The sequence below is a fragment of the Bombina bombina genome, chromosome 9 (genome assembly GCF_027579735.1).
Source record: "Bombina bombina isolate aBomBom1 chromosome 9, aBomBom1.pri, whole genome shotgun sequence".
Lineage (NCBI taxonomy): Eukaryota > Metazoa > Chordata > Amphibia > Anura > Bombinatoridae > Bombina > Bombina bombina.
Genome location: NC_069507.1, coordinates 12848112 through 12864047, shown reverse-complemented (window position 1 = coordinate 12864047; position 15936 = coordinate 12848112). Strand labels below are relative to the sequence as shown.

General features: G+C 39.4%; 1 protein-coding gene across 1 annotated transcript in view; it reads left to right on the top strand.

The window, feature by feature from the left end:
- LOC128639754 (uncharacterized) overlaps positions 1–15936 on the top strand; it is a 293450-nt gene that overhangs the window by 149367 nt on the left and 128147 nt on the right. The window contains exon 17 of the mRNA XM_053691880.1: positions 7053–7181. Coding sequence (XP_053547855.1) covers positions 7053–7181 — 129 coding nt within the window. The remainder of the gene's footprint in view (positions 1–7052; positions 7182–15936) is intronic.

The window sequence follows — 15936 nt, the reverse complement described above, 5'->3', positions numbered from 1 at the left end:
AGTTAGATAAAAATAGTCTAATATCAGCAGTACTAGGAGGAACATGTCCTAGGAGAGTTTGCAAATTATACAATTTAGCATAGTATTTGGCAAATTCTGACCCAATATCAACAGGATTAGTCAGTTTGCGATTATCCGTAATTAGATAGGGGATTCTGGCCTGGGCAGTCCTATCACGTAGCTTCCTTGCTAACAGGTAGTCAGGTTTATTTCCCTTGCGATAAAATAGTTTTTTACACTCACGTAATCTATCTTGGACTCTCTGATTTTCCAACACTTTAAGACGGTGCTGCACTGAAGCAATTTGTGATAGAAGGGTGGGGTCTAAGGTTAGCTTATGCGAATCTGTCAATGACCTTAATTCCATGTGTAAGTTAGCCAAGGATGTCGATGATTCCCGGCGGGTCTGGGCCTGAAGTTTAATAAATAGGCCCCTCAAGTATGCTTTAAGAGCTCCCCATAAATTGAAATTGTCAACATCACCTGTGTCGTTTAGTTCAAGGAAAGATGTGATCTCAGACTCGAGCCTCTCAATCTGTCCCGGGACCGACAGTAACGAGTCAAGCAAACGCCAGGGGGGTCTAGGGGATGGTTCAGCCACTCTATTCAAACATACAGTCACCGGGTTGTGATCAGACCAAGTTACATTACCAATAGAAGACCTTCCTATCTTGTCTAGGAGCCAAGGATTACTGAAGAAAAAATCTATTCTGGAATAGGAGTCATGAACTGGGGAGTAATAAGTGTAGTCTCTATTAGTAGAGTTGAAAGAGCGCCACACATCAAAAAGATTAGCTTGGGTCAGAAGAGTGAAGAACTTTTTAGAAGTGTCTATAGTGGCCTTTTCTATAGGTCTGTTGTAATGGACTTTCTTATCCATCACTGGATCTATAACCATGTTAAAATCGCCAGCAAGCAGTAGAAGACCCTTCTTTACTCTGTCTAAGCGAGATAGGAATTTCTTAAGATGTCGAATTTGAGAGGAGTTTGGGCCGTAATAAGAAGCTAACGTATAGGTGTTACCCTCCAACTTACATACCAGTATAAGGAATCTCCCCTGAGGATCAGCTTCTACATGTAATTTTTCATATGTGATATCCCTGTGAACTAGTATAGCAGTGCCTCTAGATTTTTTAGTAAAGGAGGCCGTCTCCACCACCGGGAAAGATGGAGAGCGAATAGGGATCGGTTCTCCGATCCGCCAGTGGGTCTCCTGCAAGAAAATAATTTTTGCCTTAAGGTATTTTAGGGAGCGAAACAATAGACTTCTTTTGGTAGGGGAATTAAGGCCCCTTGCATTTTGTGAGACACACACAATAGACATTATGGGAAAGAAAAAAAAAAAAAAAAAGGGGGGGGGAGAAGGGAGAAAGGGGAAGAGGGGTAGAGGGAAAGGGGGGTTCAAGGGAAGGTAATTAGTTTTGCGGTATATACAAGGATTAACCGCGGTAAAAGTCACTGGCACGCAATTTTGCCAGAGAACTATAATAATTATGTTGATGATAGACAAAAGAAGAAAAGAAATAAGATAGAAACATAAGATTACACCTTTTAGAGTAAGCACAAATGACAATCTAAGCACTAAGAAATGGGGTGCATAGGTGAATAGAAAGAGAAAAGGAAAAGGAAAGAGCGGAGCTATATATATTATGGATAGATATCCAAATAGAAAGCAGGTAGATGCAAAAAAGTGATTTGCGAGGAAGAAAAAGAAATGAGAGAAGAAGAGGGAGAAGGGGAAAAAGGGAAGAAGAAGAAAGAAAAGAGGGAGTAGAGAAAAAGGAGAAGAAGAAAAAAGAAGAAGAAGAAGAAGATGAAGAAGGTGAAGAAGATGAAGAAGATGGGGGGGGCCTGTAACGCTCCAAGAAAGGAAAAATCACACAAGGGGAGCAACGAGGTGGCTAAGGGTATGAGTAAAGAGATGTAAAACGTATAGGAACAGTTGTCTTTTCTTATGTATAACAATGCAACAAATACAATACAATAAACTATACCCTTATCTCCGAAAACTCTCTCTCCTCTCGAAACACAGGGCACTTAGGCAGAAAATGATAACAAATAGGAGTGTCAATATATATAAAAAAAAAGTAGCTAGAAAAAAGGAAGAGGGGGGGGGGGGCCGGGGAGGGGACTCCGGAGCAGATGCTCCACAAGCAGACATAGGCGTATTATATTTAGTTGCAACACATAATAGATAATTTAATAACAATATTGGAGTAATATTAGGCCCTATCTTGTCAAGAGCGTTATTATAAACCATAACAATTGCATACAATATATATATAGGCATAGGTTATAGATTATCTTAGGCACTGTGTGTGTGGTCTCAGGCAAGAAAGAAAAAAAAAAAAAAAAAAAGGGGAACCCCCCCCCCCTTAACCCTCCCTCCCCCTCCCTCAATCACACTCACAATCACACTCCCAACCTCCCCACCTGAGACCATCACACTAAACCATATAGCAGGCCCCTAACTTACGTTCAAAAATAGAGTTATGGCCAGACTTCAGTAAGTTAGGGTAAGCAAAATCAAGTGCTCCAGTGTATATTAAATGCAAAGCTATAAACTATTAGTTGTAGCAAATTATCTTTGAATTAAATAAGAAAAGACTCAGGCCAATACTCCTAAGAACAAGGCTTAACACAGAACATAAATCTTAGGATGTATATCAATGTAGCTTGTAGGTGGGCAACAGAAAATATCTCTTACCCTTCTAAAGAAAAGAAGTTAGAAAAAAAAAAGAGAACACATTGTATATATAAACAATACAGAACAAATCAGAAACACTTTGATAAACAGTTCAACTTATAGGATGAAATTTTGGAGACATTTAGCCTTTCCAAACCAATGTCTCTGTTACTTTACATTACCAAACACGGTCGTCCTAAACAAATATTTTGATGTACCTTCCATGGTGGAGGTTTTTCCTGTACCAGATCGAGTTACTGAGATCATTGCTAAGGAATGGGAGAGACCGGGTATCCCTTTTTCTCCATCCCCTATATTTAAAAAGATGTTTCCCATAGCGGACTCTATCAAGGAGTCTTGGCAAACAGTACCCAAGGTGGAAGGGGCAATTTCAACTCTGGCTAAGAGGACTACTATCCCCATATAGGATAGTTGTGCTTTTAAGGATCCTATGGACAAAAAATTAGAGGGGTTACTCAAGAAGATATATGTACACCAGGGTTTACAATGTCAACCTGCAGTGTGCATTGCTACCATCATTAGTGTGGCGGCATACTGGTTTGATGCGTTGTCTGATTCTATTAGGACAGACACTACCCTTGAAGAGATCCAGGATAGGATAAAGGCCCTTAAGTTAACCAATTCCTTTATTACGGATGCTTCCCTACAGGTTATTAAACTGGGAGCAAAGATTTCGGGTTTTGCTGTGCTAGCCCGCAGAGCTTTATGGTTAAAATCTTGGTCTGCGGATGTGTCATCTAAGTCTAAACTTTTGGCAGTTCCTTACAATGGAAAGACCTTGTTTGGACCGGGTTTGACGGAAATAATTTCTGACATTACGGGAGGAAAGGGTCATTTTCTCCCTCAGGATAAAAGAAACAAACAAAAGGGACGTCAGATTTCGTTCCTTTCGAAATTTCAAGGGAAATCCATCCACTTCCTCTTCCAAGCAGGAGCAGTCTAAACCTTCCTATAGACCTAATCAGTCTTGGAACAAGGGAAAACAATCTAAAATCCTGCTATTGAATCAAAACAGCATGAAGGGCCTACCCCCAATCCGGACCGGATCTTGTAGGGGGCAGACTTTCCTTCTTCACTCGAGATGTTCGAGATCTTGTAGGGGGCAGACTTTCCTTCTTCACTCGAGATGTTTGAGATGTTCAGGATCCCTGGGCAGTGGACATCGTGTCCCAGGGATACAAACTAGAGTTCAAGAACTTTCCTCCCAGGGGCAGGATTCTGCTTTCAAGATTATCTGTAGACCAGACAAAAAGAGAGGCATTCTTACACTGTGTACCGGACCTCTCCAACCTGGGAGTGATAGTTCCTGTTCTGTTGCAGGAACAGAGTCTGGGGTTCTATTCCAATCTGTTCGTGGTTCCCAAAAAGGAGGGAACCTTCAGACCAATTTTAGATCTCAAGAGTCTAAACAAATTCCTCAGAGTACTGTCCTTCAAGATGGAAACTATTTGTTCCATTCTTCCTTTGATCCAAGAGGGTCAATTTATGACAACCGTAGATTTAAAGGACGTGTACCTGCATATTCCCATCCACAGGGACCATCACAGGTTTCTAAGTTTGCATTTCTAGACAAACACTTCCAGTTTGTGGCTCTTCCATTCGGCCTTGCCACAGCTCCCAGAATTTTCTCGAAGGTTCTGGGATCCCTGTTGGCGGTGCTCCAATTGCGGAGCATTGCAGTGGCGCCTTATTTGGACGACATCCTGGTCCAGACGCCATCCTTTCAACAAGAAAGATTGCCACACGGAAATGTTGTTATCTTTCCTGCGATCTCATGGATGGAAGTTACATTTGGAAAAGAGCTCCTTAGTTCCAAATACAAGGGTAATCTTCTTGGGAACCATAATAGATTCCTTATCAATGAAGATTTTTCTGACAGAAGTCAGGAAATCAAAGATTTTTGATTCTTGTCTAACACTTCAGTCCTCTCCTTGGCCATCAGTGGCTCAGTGCATGGAGGTAATCGGGCTGATGGTAGTAGCAATGGACATCATCCCGTTCACCCGTTTCCACCTCAGACCTCTGCAGTTACACATGCTCAGTCAGTGGAACGGAGATTATGCTGATTTCTCTCCACGAATACAGCTGGAGCAGGAGACAAGGGATTCTATTCTTTGGTGGTTGTCTCAGGATCATCTCTCCCAGGGAACCTGCTTTCGCAGACCCTCTTGGGTGATTGTGACAACAGACGCCAGCCTTCTGGAATGGGGAGCAGTCTGGAGCTCTCTAAAGGCTCAGGGCACTTGGACTCAGTCAGAGTCTGTTCTGTCCATAAACATTCTGGAGCTGAGAGCAATCTTCAATGCTTTTCTGGCCTGATCCCAGTTAGCTTCGGCCCGGTTCATCAGGTTCCAGTCGGACAACATAACTTCAGTTGTTTTCATCAACCATCTGGGAGGAATGCGGAGTTCCTTAGCCATGACAGAAGTAGCCAAGATAATTCGGTGGGCGGAGACCCACAATTGCTGTCTGTCGGTGATCCACATCCCAGGGGTGGACAACTGGGAAGCAGACTTCTTGAGCAGGCAGACCTTTCACCCGGGGGAGTGGGATCTCCATCCGAAAGTGTTTTCCAGCCTGATCTAAAATAGGGTCAGCCAGAATTGGATCTCATGGCATCTCGGCAGAATGCCAAGCTTCGGAGGTACGGGACGAGGTCAAGGGACCCTCAGGCTGTACTGATAGACTCCCTGGCGGTACCTTGGAATTTCAGTCTTGTATACCTATTTCCTCCATTCGCTCTTCTACCTCGGTCATTGCTCGATTCAAGCAGGAGAGGGCGTTGGTGATCCTCATTGCTCCAGCTTGGCCTCGCAGGATTTGGTATGCAGATCTGGTGGACATGTCATCTCTTCCACCTTGGAGAATTCCGTTGAGGAAGGACCTTCTACTTCAAGGGCCCTTCCTTCATCCAAATCTAGTTTCTCTGAAGCTGACTGCTTGGAAATTGAGTGCTTAATTTTATCCAAGCGGGGATTTTTGGAATGGGTCATAGAGACCATGATTCAGGCTTGTAAACCTGTGACTAGAAAGATTTACCACAAGATATGGCGTAAATATCTATATTGGTGTGAATCCAAGGGATAGAATTCCTAGAATTCTGTCCTTTCTCCAAGAAGATTTGGAGAAGGGATTGTCGGCAAATTCCTAAAGGGTCAAATATCTGCCTTGTCTATTTTGTTACATAAACGTCTGGTGGATGTACCAGATGTGCAATGGTTTTGTCAGGCCTTGGTCAGGATCAGGCCTGTGTTCAAAGCAGTTACTCCTCCCTGGAGTCTTAATTTAGTTCTGCTCGTAGAGTGTCAGAGCTCTCTGCATTACAGTATGAGTCTCCTTACCTTATTTTTCATTCGAATAAGGTTGTTTTACGTACCAAATTGGGGTTTCTCCCTAAAGTAGTTTCTGACCGGAACATTAATCAGGAGATTGTTGTTCCTTCCTTGTGTCCTAATCCTTCTTCTCAAAAGGAACGGCTTTTGCACAATCTGGATGTGGTACATGCTCTAAAATTCTATTTACAGGAGACTAAGGATTTTCGTCACTCTTCTGCTCTGTTTGTGGTATTCTCTGGGAAATGTAAGGGACAGAAAGCTGCAGCTACTTCTCTTTCTTTGTGGCTGAAGAGTATTATTATTCGCTTCGCCTATGAAACTGATGGACAGCAGCCTCCTGAGAGAGTTACGGCTCATTCTACGAGGGCTGTTTCCTCTTCCTGGGCATTCAAAAATGAAGCTTCTGTGGAACAGCTTTGCAAGGCTGCAACTTGATCCTCTCTTCACACTTTTTCAAACTTCTACAAATTTGACACCTTTGCTCGGCTGAGGGGTACTTTGGGGGAAAGGTTCTTCAAGCAGTGGTGCCTTTCGTTTAGGTTCCCTGTCTTGTCCCTCCCTTATCATCTGTGTACTCTAGCTTGGGTATTGATTCCCAATAGTAATTAGATGATCCGTGGACTCATTGTGTCATTAGAAAGAAAACAAAATGTATGCTTACCTGATAAATGTATTTATTTCTTGACACGATGAGTCCACGGCCCACCCTGTTCTTTAGACAGGTTGTTGGTTTGTTATAAACCTCAGGCACCTCTGCACCTTGTTACTTCCTTTCTCTCCTTGACTTCGGTCGAATGACTGGGGTTGGAGGGAAGGGAGGTGATATTTAACAGCTTTTCTGTGGTGCTCTTTGCCGCCTCCTGCTGGGCAGGAGTGGTATTCCCAACAGTAATTAGATGATCCGTGGACTCACCGTGTCAAGAAGGAAATTTATCTGGTAAGCATAAATTTTGTTTTTTAAAAATGTTTCCATTTATGTAAAATTGTGACTTGTGACTGTTGTTTTACAGGAAAACAGTGTTTACGAGACGGTGTCAGTCACCATGAGTCTGACTCTGCGCCGGCAGCTGAAAGCATTACATTGCAGTAGCTTATTAAGGGTTGAGAAGATCATGATGGATTGTAACGTAACCAAACTTGTAAGTGTTTACATTTCCTTCTTTGTTAGTGGTGGTGAAATATATCTATAATCTATAGATCTGTGTGTGTCACACAAACCGTGTGTGTGTTATACAGAGCTTGTGTGTGTTACACAGAACTTGTGTGTGTTATACAGAGCTTGTGTGTGTTATACAGACTGTCATTGTATGTATGTGTGTGTTATACAGAGCTTGTGTGTGTTATACAGAGCTTGTGTGTGTTATACAGAGCTTGTGTGTGTTATACAGACTGTCATTGTATGTATGTGTGTGTTATACAGAGCTTGTGTGTGTTATACAGAGCTTGTGTGTGTTATACAGACATTGTGTGTGTTATACAGAGCTTGTGTGTGTTATACAGAACTTGTGTGTGTTATACAGAACTTATGTGTGTTATACAGAGCTTGTGTGTGTTATACAGACATTGTGTGTGTTATACAGAGCTTGTGTGTGTTATACAGAACTTGTGTGTGTTATACAGAGCTTGTGTGTATACAGAGCTTGTGTGTGTTATACAGAGCTTGTGTGTGTTACACAGAACTTGTGTGTGTTATACAGAGCTTGTGTGTGTTATACAGACATTGTGTGTGTTATACAGACCTTGTGTTTATGTGTGTGTTATACACAGCTTGTGTGTGTTACACAGAACTTGTGTGTGTTATACAGAGCTTGTGTGTGTTATACAGAGCTTGTGTGTGTTATACAGACTGTCATTTAGGGTTGCCACCTGTCCCTTAAAATACAGAACACTTATAAGTTACACATGCTGCAGGGTGTGCAGGGAGGAATATGGATAGTGCTGTCCAGAAACACAATACATGTTCCTCCCTGCACACCCTGCAGCATGTGTAACTCATAAGTGTCCAGGAAAACATGGCTGAGGTGGCAACCCTACTGTCATTGTATGTATGTGTGTGTTATACAGAGCTTGTGTGTGTTATACAGACATTGTGTGTGTTATACAGAGCTTGTGTGTGTTATACAGAGCTTGTGTGTGTTATACAGAGCTTGTGTGTGTTATACAGAGCTTGTGTGTGTTATACAGAACTTGTCTGTGTTATACAGAGCTTGTGTGTGTTATACAGACTGTCATTGTATGTATGTGTGTGTTATACAGAGCTTGTGTGTGTTATATAGAGCTTGTGTGTGTTATACAGAGCTTGTGTGTGTTATACAGAGCTTGTGTGTGTTATACAGAACTTGTGTGTGTTATACAGAGCTTGTGTGTGTTATACAGAGTTGCAATAAGAATTACCCTTGATGGGACAGAATGCAGCCGCAGGATTTCGTGCAAGTAAAAAAAAGACTTTATTGTAAGATCATTAACAGGGTGTCAAACAAACTCAGGGGTACACTGAAACAATAGCAAACGTCCGACTTCGTCAGGGACTTAACTAGTACATACAGCAAACAACTTAAAAAGGCTTGCCTGCCTACGTCACAATAAGAGCACCTGTGTATTTTAATTAAAGGGACAGCTGCTGCTGTTTGTGGGAACAGATTAATGCCGGGCTAAAGCAAAACCCTTTTAAAGGGTTAAGCGTGAGGTCAATATTGGGTTCCAAGTATTCAATGTATATGAATCTTGTATCAATATAAATTACTTTAAGGAATACAATATAAAAGACTGGGCACCGTAAAGGCATATAATGGAATCTATCCGTTCCCTGTTCATAAGATGATATACAAGGATTGCTCCGTAGGCAGACAAAATACAGTAAAAATAAGCTGAAAAGAAATGAAAAATATATGATAAAAAATCTGAAGTTATTGTTATAACAATGTACTGCGGACTCTCAGAGGAGATGTGAGATAATTTTAGTATCAAAATTTCAATTTCAAATAAAATCTCACACATAGCTTCTATAATGTTAGTAATTTACATGTAAACTGTCTTGGTGCCAAGGTTGTTAGTATATAGCAGACAACAAGAATTCGGAGACAACTAAACAAGAAACTTTTTATACGTTTTAGTGATATTGTTGTATCTATTTCTCCGACAACTGTAATTATATTAAGTTACATGGAGGATTGAAACATAAGAGGCAAAGGGTATATCTTCGTGAAGAAAAAATAGTAAACATAGTAATATATAAGTGATCAACTTAAGTGGGCAAATAAAATAAAATAAACCCAGAATTCTAGTGTGAAAGTGCATAAATATAAATGTTAAATACAAGAACAACAATGCCTCACTATGAAGCAGTCTAGAATTGTGTATACTATGTCTTGGGTGTTGATTTTTAATTTTTAATTTTTAGTTTTAATTTTTGATTTTTGCCATGATTAAATCATAAAGTTAATTTGAAAATCAGTTCATAATTTTCAATTGCTATGTTGTTGTCCTTTATTCTTATGCTTTTTATGTTTTTTACAGGGATGACATTATAACATATTAGATAAAAACTGGCAAAAATCAAAGTGAAGATACAGAAAAACAACAGGTGCTGTTGAGCACATGTAAAAAATAAAAAATTCTGTGAATTTGAAAATAACTAATACTTGTAAAAGCTAAATATGTATGTCACGTGCACTGTGTGTATACCTCATGCCTATTGGAGTAGTAATGTAATATAATGTAAAAATGGCACTAGCCAGCAAAACTGAAGATGCTGCTATTAATTAAGGTTGAATAAAGGAGCAAAATTCAGGACAATGAGTAATCTTTCTATGAAAAACAGACTATGATGTTAAAACAAATTAATAGAAACCTATTAATCTGCAAAATATCTGAGATCAGTGATTTTGTTAATGCCATTTGGTGCTCCGGTTGATAAATTAAAGATCCAAAATGCTTCTTTTCTATTTAATGTGGCTACCCTATCACCCCCTCTAATATCATAGGGGGCATGATCAATGCCTTGAAAGCTAAACATTGTCCTTAAGTTGGTATCATTAACAGGAATGCCTAAAGATATAAAATGATTGACAAAGTGTTTAGCTACTGGTGTAGAGGGCGGATCATGTTTAATGGAGAGCAAATGCTCCCTGACCCTATCCTTAAGGAGCCTAGTCGTCCTACCTGCATATTGCTTGTAGCAGATATTACAACTAATCAAATAAACCACAAATCTGGAGTTACAGTTCAATCTGAACCTGATATCAAAACAGTTACCTGTGGCCGTAGATCTAAACTCGTTACCAGGGACCACAAACTCACAGCTCTTACAAGGGATCTTCCTACATCTAAAGAATCCCATTTCCGGCTGGAGCCAGGAAGCGTTTGCTTTAGTTGAAAAAATCTCTACTTAAGTAATTTCCAATAGTTGTAGCTTTTTCACTAACGAGCCTGATGCCCTGGTTCTGTAACGAATCGTGTAACAAGGCATCTCTGTCTAGGACAGGTAGATATTTTCTAATGATATTATTTATACAGTTGAATTGTCTACTATAACAGGTTGAGAAGGTTATAGGTGATTTAAAACTTTTTTTATCTCGATGTCTATTTCTTGGGACGTCTTGTAACAAAGTATCCCTGTGCATGAGTTCCACTTCTTTGCTAACTTTTTCCAAGATACTCACGTCATAACCCCTAATTTGTAGGCGCTGTGTAAGGGATAAAGCTTGTTCTATATATGTATCAAGGTTAGTACAATTGTGTCTAAGGCGCATATATTGTCCCTTTGGAATGGCCATCTTAAGATGTACTGGATGGTGAGAATCTGCTCGTAAAATTGTATTGCCAGATGTAGGCTTTCTAAATGTGGAAGTGACGACTGAATGAGATGGATTGTCTAGTTTTAGTGTGATGTCTAAAAATGGAATACTATCTTTAGATGCAGTGTGAGTAAATCCCAAATTGTAACTGTTTGCATTAAGATATTCTACAAACAAAGGTATGGAATTGATATCCCCTTTCCATAGTATTACCAGGTCATCAATAAATCTTCTATAAAACTTTATTTGTGACCTGAAGGGATTAGTATCATGGAATATCTTCAGAAATTCAAAATTCGTTAGATATAGATTTGCATATGATGGTGCAAATTTGGCACCCATGGCGGTGCCCTGGTTTTGTACATAGTGTGTACCTTCAAATGTGAAGTTATTGTGATTCAAAAGAAAATTTGCACCATCACATACAAATCCAATAAACTTGTCATCATATGTGGTGTACATCTCTAGCATAGCTTTTAAAGCCTCTATGCCCAAATTATGAGGTATGCAAGAATATAATGAGGTGACATCAATAGTAAGTAAGGTGTCATCCTCATCAACATGTAAAGAATGTAAAAGCCTTAGCAAATGTTTGGTGTCTGGAGTTATCTGGACAATAGGTTGTAAGACTGTGTCAATGAAAGACCCCAATTTTTCACCAAGGGACCCCACGCCAGAGATGATGGGGCGACCAGGGGGGCATTCCCTATTTTTATGTATTTTAGGTAAGTGTTTAAAAACTGGTGTGGTTGGAAATTGGGTTTTTAGTGAATCTGCTTTAAACTTAGTGATAACACCTTCCTGAACAGAATGATCAAGAAAGTTATTGAGTTCAACAACAAATTTTCTTGTCGGATTGAATGTTAATTTCCGATAGGTGGCATTATCACTAAGTTGTCTATGGGCTTCACGAATATATTGAGCCCTATCCTGTATAACTACACAGCCACTCTTATCTGAATTTTGAATGATAAGAGTTTTATTGTCTTGTAGTTTTTTCAAAGTATTTCTCTCTTTCTTAGATAGATTATTACTTATTCCATATTTCATGTTTGGGCTGATATTGGTCTCTTTTGCTAGAGCATGAAGATCCCTTTCCACTAAACTCTGAAAAACTTCAATGAAGTCGCCTCTCATTTGTATAGGGTAGAAAAATTTACTTGCGTTAGTAGTAACATTGGGTATATGTAAATTAAGTGAATTGGATCGTGCACTCTCACTTTCAAGTGAAAGTAAGTTAACAATTTCACATTGATCAACAAAATTAAGTTCATCAATATCCGTATGGGTAATAGCTAGGCTTGGACGTGTGTTATTCACAGCTTCTTCATGGGGGTTCTCCGTCAATGATGGATCAGCATCGGATTCTTGAGCAGAGACCCTCTCCGCCATAGCAAAATGTCTCTTTAACGTGAGCTTTCTGGTGAATCTGTTCAAATTGACAAGGGTGCGAAAAAGGTTAAAGTCCCTACTTGGCGCAAACCCCAAGCCTTTGGATAGAATAGTTAGTTCATCTTTATTAAGTTGTATACTTGATAAGTTCACCACGTTAAGATCATCTTGATGGGGGGTATCTCTTATTATTTCCTTGATCCTCGACCCCTTCCTCTTAAGGGTCTTCTGCTTGGATATCTCGCCGGAGTGGCCAGGCTCGCCTCCATAGTTGAATCGTTTTTTGCCAAAGCATTGGCTGATCCATGTGAACTATTAATGTGACCAGTCGATGTGATCTCTTCTATGGATCTATGAATAGATCCCTTCTTAGGCTTAACTGTTGATTAGCTGGTATTAGTCTGTTCACTGATAGGAGTGGATGCCCGTGGACTCTCATCACTGACATCAGTTTCAAAACTGGAAAAGGTGACTTTCTTGTCAGTGGTCTTTCTTTTGTTGTTATTTTTGTTCCTGCTATTACGTCTGCTTACAGTCCAATTGTAGACTGTATTAAGCTCATAATCCTTACAGTCTCTGTGGTATTTCTTTAATTTATTCTCTGTTAGTTCATCATCGAGTTTTTTAAGAGTCGTCTCCAATTGTACAGAGTAGTCATTGTATTTTGGATCATGGATAAAAAGCTCACAAGAAGTTTTGTTGTCTGTTAATTCTTGACTTGTTTTAGTATATTCCAGCTCTTTATCTTTAAGTAGCTGTTTCATTAATGTAAGTGAGCATAAACTCAAGGTGTTGTTCCATTCAGTCATGAACTCCAAACGTTGTGAGGCATACGCGGGATATTTTTTCATCCTCAAGCCTCTGGGTATTTTACCCTCATTAATGTACAATTTCAAGAACTCGATGTCCCACCAGAGTTTTAGCTCCTTGATTTCCTTTTTTTCCCTTGATACAAAGACAGAACAAATGTCCTCTGGAGTCTCACCTCCTGAGCAGACACCCTGTAATAGTGAGTTAAATTTAGCCCTGCGGCTGGTATGAATGGCCTCCGCCATATTGGTTTTGCAGCTCTGCTGGGAGTTAAATGAGACACACAGATCTCAATGTAAACCAAAATTGACAAACACAGATGCAAATGCTGCACTTTGTAAATAAAACCACTGATTGGGTACGTGTGTTATACAGAGCTTGTGTGTGTTATACAGACATTGTGTGTGATATACATACCTTGTGTGTATGTGTGTGTTATACAGACCTTGTGTGTGTTATATAGAGCTTGTGTGTGTTATACAGACTGTCATTGTATGTATGTGTGTGTTATATAGAGCTTGTGTGTGTTATATAGAGCTTGTGTGTGTTATACAGACATTGTGTGTGTTATACAGACCTTGTGTGTATGTGTGTGTTACACAGACATTGTGTGTGTTATACATAGCTTGTGTGTATGTGTGTGTTATACAGGCATTGTGAGTGTTATACAGACCTTGTGTGTGTTATACAGAGCTTGTGTGTGTTATACAGAGCTTGTGTGTGTTACACAGAGCTTGTGTGTGTTATACAGAGCTTGTGTGTGTTATACAGACTATCATTGTATGTATGTGTGTGTTATACAGAGCTTGTGTGTGTTACACAGAGCTTGTGTGTGTTATACAGACATTGTGTGTGTTACACAGAGCTTGTGTGTGTTATACAGAGCTTGTGTGTGTTACACAGAGCTTGTGTGTGTTACACAGAGCTTGTGTGTGTTATACAGACCATCATTGTATGTATGTGTGTGTTATACAGAGCTTGTGTGTGTTACACAGAGCTTGTGTGTGTTATACAGACATTGTGTGTGTTATACAGACTATCATTGTATGTATGTGTGTGTTATACAGAGCTTGTGTGTGTTATACAGACATTGTGTGTCTTATACAGACCTTGTGTGTGTTATAAAGAGCTTGTGTGTTATACAGACCTTTTGTGTATGTGTGTGTTATACAGACATTGAGGCCTACTTTTTAAGCCGTCAACTTACTTGTATTCAACAGCACCAATACGCTCGCCTGACATTGCCTAACATCGCGGCCGCGGATCTGAATACGCTCTCCGTATTTAACAAAAAAGCTGTCAAAAAGCCGTGCACCAAGTACGGGGCGATGAGCAGCAGACTGTTGTTAACTAACAGTCATCGATCTCGCTGCTATTCAGCTTTTTCACAGCTTTATTTGTACCCTGTCACTAAACACCGGCACTATACTAAACTGTAACCCCTATCCCGCCGCTCCCGGACCCCACCGCATCTCTAATAAAATTATTAACCCCTATCCTGCCGCTCCCGGACCCCACTGCAACTCTAATAAAATTATTACCCCCTATCCCGCCGCTCCCGGACCCCACCGCAACTCTAATAAAGTTTGTAACCCCTATACCGACGCTCCTGGACCCCGTTGCAACTAACTAAATGTATTAACCCCTAAACCTCTGGCCTCCCACATCACTACCCCTTACTAAACCTATTAACCCCTAAACCCCCAACTCATCCCTATCTTATAATGAATTTATACTTACCTTTAGATTTAAATTAAACTAAATTTAAACTATTAATTAACCTACCCTAACTATTATACTAAAATTACATTAAACTGTATTAAACTATTAATTAATCTACCCTAACTATTATGCTAAAATTACATTAAACTATATTAAACTATTAATTAATCTACCCTAACTATTATGCTAAAATTACATTAAACTATATTTGACTAATAATTAATCTACCCTAACTGTTATACTAAAATTACATTAAACTACAAATTAAATTAACTATATTATATATTTAAACACCTAACCCTACTCAAATAATTTAAATCTACAATTAAAAATTACAAAGTTACAAAAAACTAACAACTACTGTAAGTTACAAAAAATAACAAACACTAAGTTACAAAAAAATAAACACTAAGTTACACGAAATAAAAAATAAATTATCATTTATTTAAACTAATTACACATAATCTAAGAGCCCTATGAAAATAAAAAAGCCCCCCCAAAATAAAAAAACCTAAGCTAAAATAAACTACCATTGGCCCTTAAAGGGGCATTGCCCCAAATAAATCAGCTCTTTTACCTGTAAATAAAAAAACATAATTTATGTAAGAACTTACCTGATAAATTCATTTCTTTCATATTGGAAAGAGTCCATGAGCTAGTGACGTATGGGATATACAATCCTAACAGGAGGGGCAAAGTTTCCAAGCCTCAAAATGCCTATAAATACACCCCTCACCACACCCACAATTCAGTTTAACGAATAGCCAAGTAGTGGGGTGATAAGAAAGGAGCGAAAGCATCAACAAAGGAATTTGGAAATAATTGTGCTTTATACAAAAAATCATAACCACCATAAAAAGGGTGGGCCTCATGGACTCTTGCCAATATGAAAGAAATGAATTTATCAGGTAAGTTCTTACATAAATTATGTTTTCTTTCATGTAATTAGCAAGAGTCCATGAGCTAGTGACGTATGGGATAGTAATACCCAATATGTGGATCTCCACGCAAGAGTCACTAGAGAGGGAGGGATAAAAATAAAAACAGCCGGGGGGCGTGTCTGACCATCGGCTAAGATGGCTGCTTCTTAATTCTGGCTGATCAAGGGAGAAGATAAAACCACTGTTTACCTCTCCATATTCCATGAATCAAGCTTTTATTTTCAGAGTTTATT